At 39.6% G+C, this 17,342-nt stretch overlaps 1 protein-coding gene across 1 annotated transcript; it reads right to left on the bottom strand.

The window, feature by feature from the left end:
* Window positions 1-5,425: 5,425 nt before the first annotated feature.
* LOC118720165 (zinc finger protein 709-like) lies at window positions 5,426-6,895 on the bottom strand. The gene has a single exon (XM_036440087.1). The coding sequence runs from the start codon at window positions 6,893-6,895 to the stop codon at window positions 5,426-5,428; it is 1,470 nt and encodes a 489-aa protein (XP_036295980.1).
* Window positions 6,896-17,342: the final 10,447 nt, after the last annotated feature.

Raw genomic sequence — 17,342 nt, 5'->3', positions numbered from 1 at the left:
TACCTTAACTCATTTAATCTGTATCCTGGCTTTATGAGATAGGTCTTTCTATTGTTATCTTTTTAATTTTTTATTTTATTTATTTAATTTATTTTGTTATTTAAATTATGTATTGTTTAAAGTATTACATGTCTTCTTTTTCTCCCATTGACTTCTCCCCAGATGCTCCCACCTCCCAGCACATGCCCTTACTCCCCACCCTCCCACACCCGTCTGTGGCCATTGGTTATGCTTATATGCATGCATACAAGTCCTTTGGTTGATTTCTTACCCTCTCACCCCTGCCTTCCCTCATAGTTTGGACAGTCTGTTTGATGCTTCTATGATTGGCTCTATTTTTGTTCATCAGTTTAGGTTGTTCATTATATTCCACATGAGTGAGATTAAAAGATACTAATCTTTCTCCGACTGGCTTATTTCTCTTAGCATACTGCTCTCCAGATCCATCCATGCTGCTGCAAATGGTAAGAATTCCTTCTTTTTCACAGCAGCTCAGCCAGTTTTTTAATCCACTGATGGGCACTTAAGGGTGTTTCCAAATGTTAGCTATTATGAATTGTGCTACTAATCTTTTATAGAAGTAAGGCCCAGAGAGGTTAAATGACTTGTGCAAGAGCTCACAGCTCTTAGGAGGAAGAGTCGGGCTTCTCTACCCACTCATGTTGGGACGGTTCCTCCATTTGAAGTCCTATAGCTCTTACCATCATTCTCTCAAATTTAATACTGGAAATGTATAGTTTTGCATGTTTGTTGAACTTCATCTTAGCACAATGTATCTTCCCAACTAGACTCGAAAACACTGAAAGCATGAACTGTAAATAATACTTCTCTATAATCCTCAGAGTACTTAGCTCTATTCTCCACTCATTAAATAAGACTTAATTGGACTTTCCGCAAAGAGATCACTTTCAAAACAACTATTCCGGTAATTTTGCAATCAAATAAACTCTGCCAACATCCTTTGCTAAGCAACAGTCATCTTTTGCTGGAAATTTAAGTTTAGAAAAAGTTAATGCCTCTTTATCTCATTCTATTCCTTTTGACGGATGAAACAAAAAATGATCAGTTTGCATCTCCAAATGATCCACCCCCGTGAAAGCAGGGGGAAGAGTGAGCATCACTAAGACACAAATGTGTTATGTTCAAGGCAATCAACTAAAACAAGCCACCCCCAAAATATAGCTAAAGTGAAGTGACTCAGACACAGTTCATGTTTTTAGTCACTTGGAATCCGGAGTTGCTCTGAAACACAAATCGTTTTTAAAGCATTACTCATTTTTCTTTCCCTGATAAAACTAAAATTATCCAATACAATTATCTGAATGGTTAGAATTTAAAGATTTAAAATACATGGCCAAAACCTAACATTTCAAATTAGTGCCATTGTTTAGGACAAACACTAACTAATAATGATGGTCTGGTATACAAGTATACTGGAGAAACTAATTTTCTACCACTTTCTTTTTATTTAGTTAATCTGGAATTTTTTTAAAGCATTCTTCCATGGGGCTGTCCTAAAGAAAGCATTGTAGACACCATACACCTGAAAAGTCATTACTCAAAATAAGAAAGCATTTATTCCCTCGTGGGAAAACTTAAATATGACTCAAGACCTTGACTTAGAAATAACTGAGTTTCACCAACTAAAACAATTTAAATTCCTAAGTGACCTACCTTATCAGTAGCTCCAGGATGACAAATAGGTTTAATCATATATGCCAACTCTCACTGGTTGGCAGTAGAGGCCTGGATACTGTGTTGAGAATGATTCTGAGGTCATATTCCAAGAGAAAGCATGTTTGTCTGTATTCATAGGTTATACATATATGCATATAAATTTCTTGAATAATGTCTTTCTATTCTCCCCCCTCATTTCCCATTAGCAATCAGCAATGCTTATGTGCCAGTACCAAAAATTTGGACTAACTGCCATAATTTATGGAAAGTAAAATACAAATCCTTGATCTGAAATGAAGGATGTGGACCAGGTATTTTACAGGTGCTATTGGATTGTTTGGCTCATTTTAAGAGAGAGAATTTATTGAATAGTGCCCCATATTTACAGTGCTCTAATCATAGCAGTAAAGGAATAGGAGAGGAAATGAACTCTTATTGACAATCTACTATGTGTCAAGCACTGAGCCTTACCTCAACAGCCCACTCTCGTGGCCATATGCATGATTTTTGTCACTACCAATAACAGCAGCTCTCAGCTATCTTATTTTCAATCGTTCTATTCCCCAATCACCACTTCCTGTCTTTCTGCTTACTCTCTCCAGTACCCAGTCCCACACTAATCCCTCTACCCCACTGATATGCCCAACTCATTGATTCTACCATCCTGTCTCTCACTCCCCAAAATGTCCTTGTTTTCCTACTTACCTATCATAAACTCCATGGTCAACAAATCACTCCATTACATACATTGTCAACTCCGTCATTCTTTTCTCTATCATAATCACCTAGCAAAACCCCACATTTCATTAAATACACATCTCTGCTGATTCAAGACCTGCATCCATGCAACCTAAATGTTGGCAGAGGCAAAAAAAATTCACAACTATAGTGACTGGTCTCACTCTAAATTCATTATTACCTCAAGGAGGTCCTTAGTTAAGACTGAAGACTGACTGCCCCACTATATTTCCATTCACTTTCCCACTAGACATGAATTTATCTTCTTTCTCTTCAAAACTCAGTATCTCTTCTTTACTTATTCTCAGCTGATGGAAGTTTCTTGTTTCATGTAAAACAGATACAATCAAAACAATTCCCACAGGCTTTGTTTTTCAAATGCTTCTTTATTGTTGAAAGTATTACAGATATCCCCCTTTTCCCCCCATGCCTGTATCCATAGGTTATACATACATGCATCTAAATTATTTGATTAATCTCTTCCCGCTCCCACCCCCCACCCACTTCCCCTCTTTAGTTAGTGCTTCCCGCTCCCACCCCCCACCCACTTCCCCTCTTTAGTTAGTGCTTCCCTCTCCCCCTTCCTTCTTTGGTTAAACTCTTCCCTCCCCACACCCCATTTCCCTCTTTGGTTAAACTCTTCCCTCCCCCCACCCCATTTCCCTGTTTTTCTTTGTTTGTTTGTTTGTTTGTTGTTGTTTTTTGGGGTTTTTTATATATTTTATTGTTTTTTGTTTTGTTTTTTTTTTTTTTTTTTTGTTTTTTTTTTTTTTTTTTTGTTTTTTTGTTTGTTTTTTGTTTTGTTTTTTTGTTTGTTTTTTGTTTTGTTTTTTACAGAGAGGGAGAGAGATAGATAGCTAGAAATGTCTATGAGAGAGAAACATCGACCAGCTGCCTCTTGCACACCCCCTACCCGGGATGTGCTTGCAACCAATGTACATGCCCTTGACCGGAATCGAACTTGGGACCTTTCAGTCCGCAGACCGATGCTCTACCACTGAGCCAAACCGGTTTTCGGCCATTTCCCTCTTTGGTTAAACTCTTCCCTCTCCCCTCCCCCGACCTTTCCGTCTTTGGTTAAACTCTCCCCACTCTTCCTCCCCTTCCCTTGTTATATGCTTCCATGTCTCCGGATCTATTATATTCATCAATTTATTTTGTTCTTTGAACTCCACATGTAAGTGAGATCATGTGATACTAGAAAGCTGTGAAAAAGAAGTATATTTTATTCTTTGAGGCAGCATGGAGTATTATGCTACATGAAATAAGCCAGAGAAAGACAAGTATCACATGATCCCACAGGCTCTTACCAGGCCTTCTATCCACCTACCTACATCTATTTTTCTATGATCTACACTCCTTCTGACACATGGATGAGCTGTCCTTGCTCTGATTAAAAGCCAAATCCTCCACTTATACACTTGATCCCATCCCTCTTGCTTAATCAAGAACATTTCTCTAGCAATTATCTCCTCCCTCGACATAATCAAGTCTTCCTTTCTACTGAATCAGTCTCACCAGTATTCAAACATTCTGTAAATACACCCATCTTTGAAATCAAAAAGTTTAAAAACTTGCCTTGATCCCATATACCACTCCAGATACTGCCCCATGTTATAGTGAAAATCTTTTTTTTTTTGCGGGGGGGGGGGGGGGGGAGGGACTCTTCCTGCTTCCATTTCTCTTTCAAAATCTACACCAATCAGGCTTTTGCTTCCTACCTCCACCCTACCCTACATATACCACTGAAAGGCCACGAACAGCCCTTTCATTGCCAAATTCAGTGATCAATTCTCAAAACTGATCTAGCTGAACCTAACAATAGCATTTAATACAGTTGATCACTCTCTCCTTTAAAAAAAATCCTGCCGAAACCGGTTTGGCTCAGTGGTAGAGCGTTGGTCTGCGGACTGAAAGGTCCCGGGTTCGATTCCAGTCAAGGGCATGTACCTTAGTTGCGGCACATCCCCAGTAGGGGGTGTGCAAGAGGCAGCTGATGGATGATTCTCATCGATGTTTCTAGCTCTCTATCCCTCTCTCTTCCTCTCTGTAAAAAATCAATTTTTTTAAAATCCATTGCCTTCCAGTGCACCAGACACTCCTGGTTTTCTTCCTATATCACTAATAACAATTTCTCAGTATCTTTTGCTGGTTCCTTCTCATCTCCCAACCTCTAAATACTGAAATTTTCCAAAAAAGCATCTCCTTCTCTAAACCCACTCCTTTGATCATCTTATTTTGCCATCTTTATATTAATGACTTCCAAATGATCTCCATCTCAGACTTCTCTCCTGAACTTCAGATTAGCATGTTCAATTGACAAACCAGTAACTCCATTGATATATCTAATATGCATCTCAAAACTTCCTTTTCCAAAATTAAACTCCTGATACTCCCACCAAAAGTCACTAATCCCATAGTCTTATCTTAGTAAATAACAGCTCCATCAAGCCAATACTCCCACCAAAAAAAACTTGGGAGTCATTCTTGAATACTCTTGACTCAGCTCCTAATACCCAATTCTTCAGTAATTACTCTTGACTCTACTTCTAAATGTGACCATTCTGCATATGATCACTTCTCAATACTTAATGGACTAAACCATTTTTATCTTTTGCCTAGTTTCCTTATGATGCTTTTGCCCCACTATATTCTCAAGCAGCTGGAATAAACATTTTACTTATTTTAACAAAACTACCGTTTCCCCAAAAAGAAGACAGTGTCTTATATTAATTTTTTCTCCCAAAGTTGTGCTAGGTCTTATTTTCAGGGGATGTCTTATCTTTCCATGCACTAGGTCTTATTTTTGGAGGATGTCTTATTTTCGGGGACACACGGTATTTACAATTCTAATAACTCTTTTAACCTTAATGTTTTCTGGAATGGTATACATAAGTTCATTTTCATCAAGCCTCATCAGATTTATATTTTAATTTCAGTGGGAGTTTTCACGTAAAGATGTGAGCAAACTGAACTCTTTCTCCCACTATTTAGATTTACTAGGTTATGTTCAGTGAGTCTTCATATGCCTTTGAAGAGAAATGCTACTAACATAGGTTCTCCCACATTCTTTACATTCATATTGTCTCTCTCCAGTGTGAATTTTCACATGGCCCCGAAGGACTTTTCTAGAAGAGAAGGCTTTATCACATTCCTTGCATTTAAATGGCCTCTCTCCTGTATGAATTCTTTCATGTATTTCAAAGGAGCGATAATCTTTATAGATTTTACCACATTCTTTACATTTATAGGGTATCTCTCCAGTGTGCACCTTCAAATGGATCTGAAGGTTTTTTTTATAAGTAAAGGCTTTACCACATTCCTTGCATGTAAAAGGCTGCACTCCTGTATGCTTTCTTTCGTGTATTTCTAAGGAACTATAACGACTATAGGTTTGACCACATTGCTTACATTTATAGGGTTTCTCTCCAGTGTGCATTTGTTCATGTCTATGACACCAACTAAGGTAAACAAATACTTTCCCACATTCCTTACATTGATAAAGAATATTTCCAGTATGTATCTTCATGTGTGCCCCAAGGGAGTTGCGATTAATGTAGGCTTTGCCACAGTGCTTACATTCATAGGGTTTCTCTCCTGTGTGAAGCTTTTCATGTTTTTGTAAGGAAGAGTATCGTTTTAATGCCTTCCCACACTCCTTACATGTATAGGGCTTTTCTGCCCTGTGCATCAATTTGTGTATTTTTAAGGACGTGTCATGTCCAAAGGCCTCTCCACAAACCTTACATTTGTAGCGTTTCTCTTCAGTGTGACTTCTTTCATGTATTTGAAAACTTTGGTAATTTCCGGGGGGGGTTCTACAGTGTTTCAACTGAGAGAGGGTCTCTCCAGTGTGGGTTCTCTCTTGAAGAGAAGTTGAAGAACTAACGTTTTTCTCACAAGCCTTCCGCTTACGAGCATATGCAGTATGTGTGATCATGTGACTTCGAAGCAATTTGAATCCCATTAAGGTTTTTCCACATGTCTTACATTTATAGGTTTTCTTTTCCTTGTGAGTTCTTTCATGTCTTCCCCTAGACCGAAGGGAAGTAAAGCCTTGCTTACATATGTTACATTTGTATGGGTTTTCTTTATATTTCTGATACTCAGAGAGCTTATGTCCCAATCTAATGTGCCTATTATGAGATGAATGATCTGTGAAGATTTTCCCACATATCCTACATTCATAGAGTTTTACTTCAGGAACAAATTTGTTGTTCAGATTGGTACTTGGCATAAAGCTGACATTATCTCCATACTGACTAACCTTTTTGCTTTCACAGATCTCTGTTGACCCAAGAATTCTTTGTTTTTCCCCCTGGTTTTTGGTCTGATCTCCCCATTTTATATTTATTGAAGCCAGGTTCCTGGCGGTTTCCCACATTACATCTCTATAGAGTTTTTTCTGTGAAGGATTTAGTAAAGCCCACTCCTCCTGATTGAACTTTACAATCACATCTTCAGGGACCAATGACTCCATTTCTAGATTTCCTGGATCTCCCTGAGTCCTTCCTACCCCTCCAACCACCTATGCAAATCACAGAACGACACAAGAAGCAGCACAGCCACCAGGAAACAGACGATCATCAGCCAACAGCCAGGATGGAGCAGAGCTGGAACATTTACCTGGAATAATCATTTTAAAGAGTAAGTCATGTCATTCTTCTGCTTAAAACCCTCCAATGACTTCCTGTCTCACTCAGAATAAAAGATGAAGTCCTTTCAGAATTCAAGACCCCACAATACCCTCCCAAAGATACCTCTCTGACTTCATCTGCTACTATATTTCCTCATTTAGTCCTCTTGAGTTACATTAGCTTCGTTGTTCTTCTTTGACTATAGTACTCATCCTCCCACCTCAGGACCTTTGCACTTACTATTCTCTCTTCTTGGAATGCTCTTTATCCAGATGTCCACCGTTTGCTTCTTCACCCTCTTATTAAAATTCAATAAAATTTTCCCTGCCCACCCTATTTAAATTCTGAGCAAATTGCAACATGCTCTTTCTGCCTGCACAATTTTATTTTTCTCCATAGCAGTTCTCACTAGCAGACATACTATCTAATTTATACATATGCATTTGTTTGTCCGTCTACCCCTACACATGAAAATTTCCCGAGAACAGAGCACTTTGTCTGTTCACTGATGTTTACACAGGATCCAGAATAGTACCTCGTACAGGACAGACAGTAAGTGTTGAATTAATGAAGAAATAAATGTTATCTCATTTTCTCTGAACAAACCCTATAAGGCAGATATTATTATCTCCTACTTTACTAATTAGAAAGTGAGGACCAAGCTGACTAAATAATACATCCTATAGCATACATGTAATGAATACAGAAATAAAGATTTGGCCACTGCGCCTAAATTTCAAAGCCTATCCTTTTTTTTCATGACCTTGATTTGATTTCTTTTCAGAAGTAAATACTTTTCCATGTGGCATAGGCTTAAAATAAATGGAAAAGTCTTTAAATCCCAATCATGTGGTAACAAATAAATGAAATGGATTCTGGATATATAGTGGCAGTGACTGTATATATTTTTACTTTGCTCAAATCTCCCCCATGAAACCAGACAAACTCAGCAAACTCAAAAACACATGGACAACATCTATTATAAACTAGGTAGCAAGATATTCCTAGAAGATAATATAAGAAGGAGAGGACAACTCGTTGGTACCCACAGTACCTACATGGTATCAGCACTTGCATAAGGTACACAGATAATATAGTAATATTACTAAAGATAATTATTGTTATTATTATTGTGTTGCCTTTGGAGAATAATAGGAAATCAATTATCTTGAAAACCATTAAATGAAAGGGGAAATCAAGTATTTCTTCTACTTTTTAGCTGAATTTATTGGGGTGACATAATTAATAAAATTATATAGGTTTCAGGTGTACAATTCTATAATACAGCACTTCTATACTGTATTGTGTTTACACCATCCCAAGTCAAGTATCCTTCCATCTTCATTTATTCCCTCCTTTACCTTCTTCTACCTCCCTCCATTTTCCTTTCCCTCTGGTAATCACCATATGTTGTCTGTGCCTGACTTTGGGGCTTTTATGTGTGTGGAGGGGTTACTTAATCTACAGTGCTTACATTCATAGGGTTTCCCTTTTTTAGTCTTCCTTTATTTAATGAACTATACCATTGGTTAACCAAATGATAAATATTTCAACTAACAAATGAAAAAGAAATTAGAGCATTAAAACATCACTATTTTGCAAATACTAATCTAGGCGTTGCTGAAATCACAAAAATAGAGATTTGCAGTTGTTATACGCTTGTAGACAAAATATCACATTGCTTACAATCTTGCCAGAAACAATTTTAAAAATTAAATGACAACCTCAACAGATTTCTAAATGGGAATTTCTCAAGCACTAATGATGTTTGGAGCTGGATAATTCCCTGCTGTGAGGGTCTGTCCAGTGCATTGTAGGATATGCTAGTAGAACCACCCACTCCACTGTAAAAATAAAAAAATAAATCTTTCTAAGCATTATCAAATGTCCCTGGACAGGGGCATAAAATCACACACACACACACACACACACACACACACACACACACACACTGGAAACCACTGCTCCAATGCACCTACCATTCCACAGATTAAAGCAGGGAACAGAGGAACATGTTAAACAAAATCATATGGAGGCAATCAGCAAAATACAGATTGTGGAAACTTTCACAGATCAAATGACCCAGGTTATTCAATGAATAAATGTCCAGGGGGAAAAGGCTAAGATGGAGCGGGGCAGGGGTCCTTTAGATAAAAATACACTTATTACTCATAAGTATCTTTTAAAAAATAGGTAAAACTAAACTATAGGGTGTAAGGATGCACAGTTGAGTGATAACATTATAAAGAAATAGAAGTGATTACTATAAAAGTCCTATGGGAAGAGAAGTAAGTGACTGAGGTTGGAATCAGTCTTTTGGCAGATGGTGGGATTTCTTAGGTGACTGGCAAAATTCTATTTCTTGACTTGGGTATCATTTAAAAAGGGTGTTGACTTCCTAATAATTCATTAAGTTTTAAAGTTGTTATGTCCACTTTTCTGTGTCTATGTTTGTCCAATAAAAATGCATAAATGATGCCCGGCTGCTGTGGCTCAGAGGTTGAGTGTCGAGCTATAAACCAGGAGGTCACAGTTTGATTCCCAGTCAGGGCATGTGCCTAGGTTTCGAGCTCAATTCCTCCAGGGTGGGGCATGCAGGAGGCAGCCAATCAATGATTTTCTCTCATCATTGATGTTTCTATCTCCTGCTTCCTTCCTTTCTGAAATGGACAAAAAATATTTTAAAAAATAAAAACGCATAAATCAGTAAAAACATAATAAACAAACACAAGAATCTGCCTTTCTTTCCACTTCACTTGTGTTGGCGTTCTACAAAAACTGTCCTTGAGAGAAGAACATTGAATTTAAGTCAGATCGATGTTTACTGCTACATTCCCTTAGCTTAGAGATGTAAATTGTAATTATTATTTCAAAAACTATTTTGAAGATCTTAAGAGGAATTATCTCAACCCAACACAAACCATATGTATAATGAAATATCTTGGTCTACTGTTTAAGGAACATCTCACGTCAAATCAGCTAATACCTATCGATATAAAGGAGCCTATTGTGATCCAGGCGATCTGCCAGGTACTGGGAGAAAAAGTGACGCATTGTCAAATGTGAACAGAGCTCATGAGAACTACATGGACTAAGGAGCGATTTGTGGGATGAGAACTTTTAGAAAGATTTGCAGACCCAATAGACAGAGGCACTCCACAGGTGTGTGCCTCCTTTCTTGCAAAAGATATGCTCCTGAAGAGTTCTGTGGTGATTAAATTTTTATGAATTTAATTATATTTTCTCGTTGACTTACATTATAATCAGAAAGTGGCTTTATCTACATTTTGGATTAATCTTCAACTGGAGGTGGCTCCCAACAGTTTAAGTTTCCCTGCTTCTCTGTCAAGTAGTTAATAGTTTATAAACAAACATTTTAAAGGTACTATTTAAAGGAACCCTTGAGTGAATCCTTTTGAAAAACAAAGGATTCTTTGGTAACATTAATAAATAATCATTAGATTGAATGTTCATCAAGCTTTCTTAAAGTAAAATATATCTATTCACAAGACTTCAATGTCCTTTGATAGGATTTCATTGAAATGATATATCTTCGCCTAAGGATCAGAATCTATTTTATGTGTGTTTTAGGACAACATCTCACATTACTGATCTTCCCATTTGTCCAGTAGCATTGAGAACACTCTATCCAGAGGCTCTTGGGAAACATTATTAAAGATAGATCATATTACTGAGTTATGTGATGCAATAGGACCTTGGCTTTCACTCCTGTTAAAAATTACACAATATAAACGCAATGCTACTAAATCCAAGAGAGTGGTAATTTGAAATAACTGGCCCTCTGGTTGGATTCCTTGGGACGGAAGATGTTTAAGCTGTTTACTTTAGAAATGTCCCTTGAGGTGCAAGTAGGTCACTGGAAATCTTGAATTGAGAATGGAGCTCATTGGCCCCACCATGCCAAACCTAAGGTGACCAGACATCCCGTTTTTGGTGGACAGTCCTACCAAAAGCGGGACGTCTGGTCACCTTAGAAACCTCATCACCACATCTCTCTCCTGTTCTTCCATAGTACCCCGTCTGCCTGCCCGTCACAGCTCCTTCTCACCACTGTTATTCTTGCCAACAGTCTTACTCAGCACTCCTAATAACTTCTGTATAAGCCACAGACATTTTCCTCAGCACCAACAGTATAAAAGCTCATCACACTTCACATTGGTCAGGTTTCATTTGGGTCTAGAACATGGTAAGAGATTCCCGGGCTACAGGGAAAACGCTAGGACCAGTAATGGCAAAAACTCTAGAGCCACTATGCTTCCCCAGTGATTTAGGTAGGGTATCTCTTTCATGTCACCCTTACTGGGATTTGTGGACCAGTTTTTAATATAATAGCTCACACTGCTGGTTTCACATACCCAAAGAGATGTGATTTATGACTGGTTTCAGTCTGACTAGCTTTGTTATTTCTGATTAAAGACCCCATTTATTTTAGAGTAAATGGGCAAAGATTGGCTCATTTTTTGTCTTTGGTGACAAGAATATAACTTATAATTGGTTTATTTAGAAAATATACTAGAAATAAAAAAATGGAATGCAGCACAGAAAAATAAATCAAGTGTCAGTTTTATTGCAGAAGGGGAAAATGAAGCTCTCGCCAAATCAATTACTTTCTGTGGCTTATATAACTGTTCCCAAGGATTAGACACTGCCTTCCACATTACACTTGGGACGCTTCAACCATAAGGCATTTATCTGAATGTAGTGACGTGGTCTCATATACTAGTATGTATAGTTCTGAAGTACCTGTGGAATTCTGCAGCATTTGACAAGCATTTCACTCTAGTCAGCGTAGCAGGAAAAATTCCAAGACATGCTCCAATGACCCACACCCCTTTAAATTCCTTCCCCTTGAATGCAGGCAGGGCCTATGACTTGCATATAGCCAATAGAATGTGGCCAAAGTGGAGGATTTTACATATGTGTAATTTAAGTCCCTTGTCTTCATAACAGGTTATCTTGGGTGGGCCTAACCTAATCAGGTGATCTGCTTAAAAGATAGTCTAGAGAGGTTAAAGACATGAAGCAGCAGTCTCTCAGTCTCTCTCTCTCTCTCCGTGTCTCTCTCTCTCTCTCTCTCTCTCTCTCTCTCTCTCTCTCTCTCTCTCTCTCTCTCTCTCTCTCTCTCTCTCTCTCCATCCCCCTTATCTCTATCTCTGTCTCTCCGTGTGTGTGTGTGTGTGTGTGTGTGTGTGTGTGTGTGTGTGTGTGTTGCTGACTTTGAAGAAGCAAGCTGCCGTGAATTCTATAGCTTCAAGGAAATTAATTCTGCCAACAGCCATGTTTGGAAGTGGGTCCTTCCCTAGTGGTATCTACAGATGAGAATTCAACCTGGATGACACCTCGCTTTCAGGTTTGTAAGAGCCAAGGCAGAGAACTCAGCTAATCTCTGCCTGGACTTCTGACCTACAGAAACTTTACTATAATAAATGGCTTTTGTTTTAAGCTTCTAAATTTGTGATAATTTTTATGCAGTAATAGATAACTATTACAGTCATGAAGAATTGCTAATGGAATAGAAGTCTTCTGCTAAGTGAATTCCTAACCCACAAGAGTCAGCAGAAAAACAAAGGAACCAGAGCATCACAGATTAGAACAAGTACTTCCACTCTTACTCAGCCTCATCTACCTTTCCATATCTAAGAGGAAAGGATCCAGAAGAAGAAAATCCAAATATATGTTGCAGAAAGATTTTTCTGCCTCAGCAATGTTGGTTGACTACAGACCATCAACCTGTACTATTTTTTCCATGCACCGAGCTCACATGCACATCCCCTACGTGCAAAGAGCTGAAGGAACTTAATAAGCCTCAGAAGAAAGAAGAAAATCCTGAACTCAGTAAGGCAGTTATGAATACCAAACTGAAATTCATACAAATGTCAAAATCAACCTCCAAGGGCAAAGACTAAACAGGAATAGCAATGGACGCACCAACGCAGCTCTTGCCAATGGTGTCCAAGATGAAAAGAAGAGCCTTGATGGAAACAAAGACACAGGAGGACTGCTCTCAGTTTGTATCAGGTGTCTGGTGGTTGTATAAATATTTTTTGTTTATCTACAAGTGCCTGGATGGATGGACGATGGGTGAAAATTAAAAGAAAGAGGTTTAACACTGCAAAAGAGCAAGAAATGAGAGAAAAATGTAGTCGCAATGAAAAGCAAGGACAAGGACGGTGTCAAATATTCCCAGTGCAGGGAGCCTTCACAGTGTATGTAGCCATAGAGCAGTGGTTCTCAAAGTGTGGTCCCAGGACCAGTACCCTCAGCATTACTTGGAAGCTTGTTAGATATAAAATTATCTGGCCTCACCCCAGAAACTCTGGGGATGGAGCACAGCAACCTGTTTTAAGAAGTCCTTCAGGAGTGGCCACAGTGGGTCAGTGGTTGAGCATCAACCAATGAACCAGGAAGTCACAGTTCAATTCCTGGTCAGGGCACATGCCCTGGTTGCAGGCCTGATCCCCAACAGGGGGTGTGCAGGAGGCAGCCAATCAATGATTCTCCCTCAACGTTAATGTTTCTCTCTCTCTCCCTTCCTCTCTGAAATCAAAGAATATTTTTAAAAAGAAGCCCTCCAGGGAACTCTGATGCACACTCAAGTGTAAGAACCACTGACCTTCCTGAAACTGGTTTGGCTCAGTGGATAAAGCATCGGCCTGCAGACCGAGAGGTCCCAGGTTCGATTCCGGTCAAAGGCATGTACCTTGGTTGCGGGCACATCCCCAGTGGAGGGTGTGCAGGAGGCAGCTGGTTGATGTTTCTCTCCCATCGATATTTCTAGCTCTCTATCCCTCTCCCTTCATCTCTGTAAAAAATCAATAAAATAAAAATAAAAAATAAAAAAATTTACACACACACACACATACATACATATATATATATATATATATATATATATATATATATATTTTTTTTTTTTTTTTTTTTTTTTTTTAAAGAATCACTGACCTAGAGACATGAAGGAATCTTGTTGGGGTGTTTTTTAAATGCCTAATGGTCTGAACCCCAGCTGTACATTAAAATTAGCCAAGGAACTTTGAAACTATTGATGCCCAGGTTGGCCCATCACCAGAGACTGGTTTAACTAGTGTATGGTAGAGACCAGGCATCCAAATAATTATTCACCAGCTCTCCAGGTAACGCAAATGTGCAGCCAGGGCTGGAGTCCTCTGATGTACAATAAAAAGTGAAGCGTATGGGAGGACATGATTCAAGATTGCTGCATGAATGACCTCGAGAAGAAAGGTTGCACTCTTCATGATATGGTGCTTTCTGTTGCCTTCCAAGTACTCACACATATATTCTTAGCTGTCAACCTGCTATGCTTGTGTACAGGGCAGAGAGATTGCTTTTATTTCAAATGCATAGGAGAAATAAGCAGCAGCCAACCCTATCTGCGCATCCCTTGTTCACCCTCTGAGCTGGCTTTATGCAAGCAACACATACAGACAGTAAAAAGAGAGAGACTGCATTTTCTTCCATCACAGTGGTGGCAGCCACCACAGGGTCATTGTCATATGTGTCCCCAGACTTCCCTGTGGCCCCAGCATACACAGGAAGATGCTCCACATACCTCATCAGCAACTTCGAGACACACAGCTACTCTCTGGAGACCTTCTTCTGAGTCTGGCAGGTGAAGGACATCCTCCAGTGGAGAAGAAAGGAAGCACTGAGTCAACGCCAGCTGCGAGGGATAATAAAAGAGGTTTTCATCTGCTTGGGAGTACACAACCCTCTCCTCTTCAAGGCTTAGCAACAGGCTCAACTGTCTACATAACCTAAGTCCGCTTGGGTCCGAGGATGAGAAGGAATGCTCAGGAAAGGATAAGCCTCTAGATCACATGTGTCAAACACAAGGCCCGCGGGCCAAATCCGTCCCGCCAGGCCTTGCAATGTGGCCCGCACCGCGCTGTCATCACTGCACTCCGCTGCGTTTCCATCACAATGACAGTTTATGACTGTTCAGTAAACCATTCGGCCCGCGATTTAGGCTGGATTTTAGATTTTGGCCCCTTCTCTGATTGAGTTCGACACCCGTACTCTAGATGGACACCATAAAGGTTTAAATGGTCTGAGAACACCCCAGAATCTGGGTGTTCTTTATCCGACTCAGAGCCAGGCTCTCCCACGGTTCTATGACTGTGCATTGGCCTCTGCGGAGGTACCTAGACTGCTTCACCATAGTAACCTGACTGGGCAGGTAATGCGGAACAGATGTCACAGGGCCTCAGAGTGCAACATATAATAGATGACAATGATTATGGTAGCCAGATTGCCCACTGGAAATTTAAGTTTTCCATAGAACTCAATCAAGCATCCATTAAAAAGGCCAGAAGGGCAGAAAAAGGTTTGGCTCAGTGGATGAGCGTTGGCCTGCAGACTGAAAGGTCCCAGGTACTATTCCGGTCAAGGGCACATCCCCAGTAGGGGGTGTGCAGGAGGCGGCTGGTCAATGTTTCTCTCTCATTAATGTTTCTAACTCTCTATCCCTCTCCCTTCCTCTCTATAAAAAAAAAATCAATTAAAAAAAAATATATATATATATATATATTTTTTTTTTTAAAGGCTAGAAGAACTCCTAAGCATTTCAGGAACTGTAAACATATACCCTCAGTGAAAACACCCAAGAGTAACCAAAAGGTGGATGCCAGGGCTGGAAAATGAGGTAGGGCAGGTGGAGTGTCAGGCCTTCCATTTTCTAGGACGTGAGTAGGCAAGTTCTCAGGTTGGGGACTGCTATCTAGAGTAGTGTTTCTCAAGTAGGGGCGATTCTGCCTCCCTCTGGCAGAGTTTGGAGACATTTTTGGTTTTTACAATGGAGTGGATGGGCTGCTACTGGCATCTAGTGGGTCAAGGCCATGGATACTGCTAAACATAATACGGTGCACAGACATCCCCCTCAACAAAGAAGTACCAAATGTCATTAGTGCTGAGGTTGAAAAGCCCCAATCTGGAGAAATGTCCCCACAACAAACAGTCAAGGAGGAAAATCCTGATGGATTCCTTCCCTATAAAGGCCCAGATTCCACCCATGGGTTCCATTAGCATCACAGGAGAACAGAGTTTTTCTCCTCAAAGGGATGGATATAAATTTACCTGGACAGATTACCTCGTCCACACCCGGCTTTAAGGAAACTCAATGTCTAAATCACTCAGGACAAATCACTGTCAAGTCTCTTATCAATTATTTTCAAAAGTAAAAAACTCATTGACTTCCTATCACAATTAGTTCCAACGTTTGCCTTCCTAATGGACAAAATATTAACTTGAATCACTTGGAAGTGCCAATTGTTGACCAATACTTGGCTGTCAAAAAATTGCAGTTTCACCAAAACCGGTTTAGCTCAGTGGATAGAGTGTCGGCCTGCGGACTAAAAGGTCCTGGGTTTGATTCCGGTCAAGGGCATGTATCCTGGTTGTGGGCACATCCCCAAAAGGAGGTATGCAAGAGGCAGCTGATTGATGTTTCTCTCTCATCAATGTTTCTAACTCTCTATCCCTCTCTTTTTCTCTCTGTAAAAAATCAATAAAATATATATTTTAAAAATTGCAGTTTCCTGTGGCTTGGGCTAATATTCCTCCCTTCAACAAAAATGTGTCGTACTTTTAGCCGAAACCGGTTTGGCTCAGTGGTAGAGCGTCGGTCTGCAGACTGGAAGGTCCTGGGTTCGATTCCGGTCAAGGGCATATACCTTGGTTGCGGGCACAACCCTGGTGCGGGGTGTGCAGGAGGCAGCTGATAGATGTTTCTCTCTCATCGATGTTTCTGGCTCTCTATCCCTCTCTCCTTCTCTCTGTAAAAAAAATCAATAAAATATATTTTTAAAAATGTGTCGTACTTTTAAAAGCCATTTTCTTGTGTTGACTCTTCAGTCAGCACCCAAACAAAATAGTACCTGGCCATATGCTATCCAGGACACTTACCTTCTCCACTTCCCACTCCTTTCCCACATCCCTCACACCCCATCTTTGTTGGCTCTTTCTCTAGAAAAAAAATTATTCAGTCTTTCTCCAAGTCAACTGTTACTTCTTTATTTTTTGCATATTCAGTTCTAATTCATTTTGTCCTATAGGAAGGATCTAAAATCTATTTTACTGCCATACTCACAGGGTCTTAATTCTCTTATTTTTATAGACAGTGTGGCTTATTTTAATACAGACCATATATTACATGCCATACCTCCATTTAAATAAGTTGACCTCAAACTGCTGCTGCATACTCAAAAGAAGGGTAACTTACAGCTATTAAATATCCACACTGTGCCAAGCAGT

The sequence above is a fragment of the Pipistrellus kuhlii genome, unplaced genomic scaffold, assembly GCF_014108245.1.
Source record: "Pipistrellus kuhlii isolate mPipKuh1 unplaced genomic scaffold, mPipKuh1.p scaffold_m20_p_16, whole genome shotgun sequence".
NCBI classification, from domain to species: domain Eukaryota; kingdom Metazoa; phylum Chordata; class Mammalia; order Chiroptera; family Vespertilionidae; genus Pipistrellus; species Pipistrellus kuhlii.
This window is presented reverse-complemented; position numbering and strand designations above follow the sequence as displayed.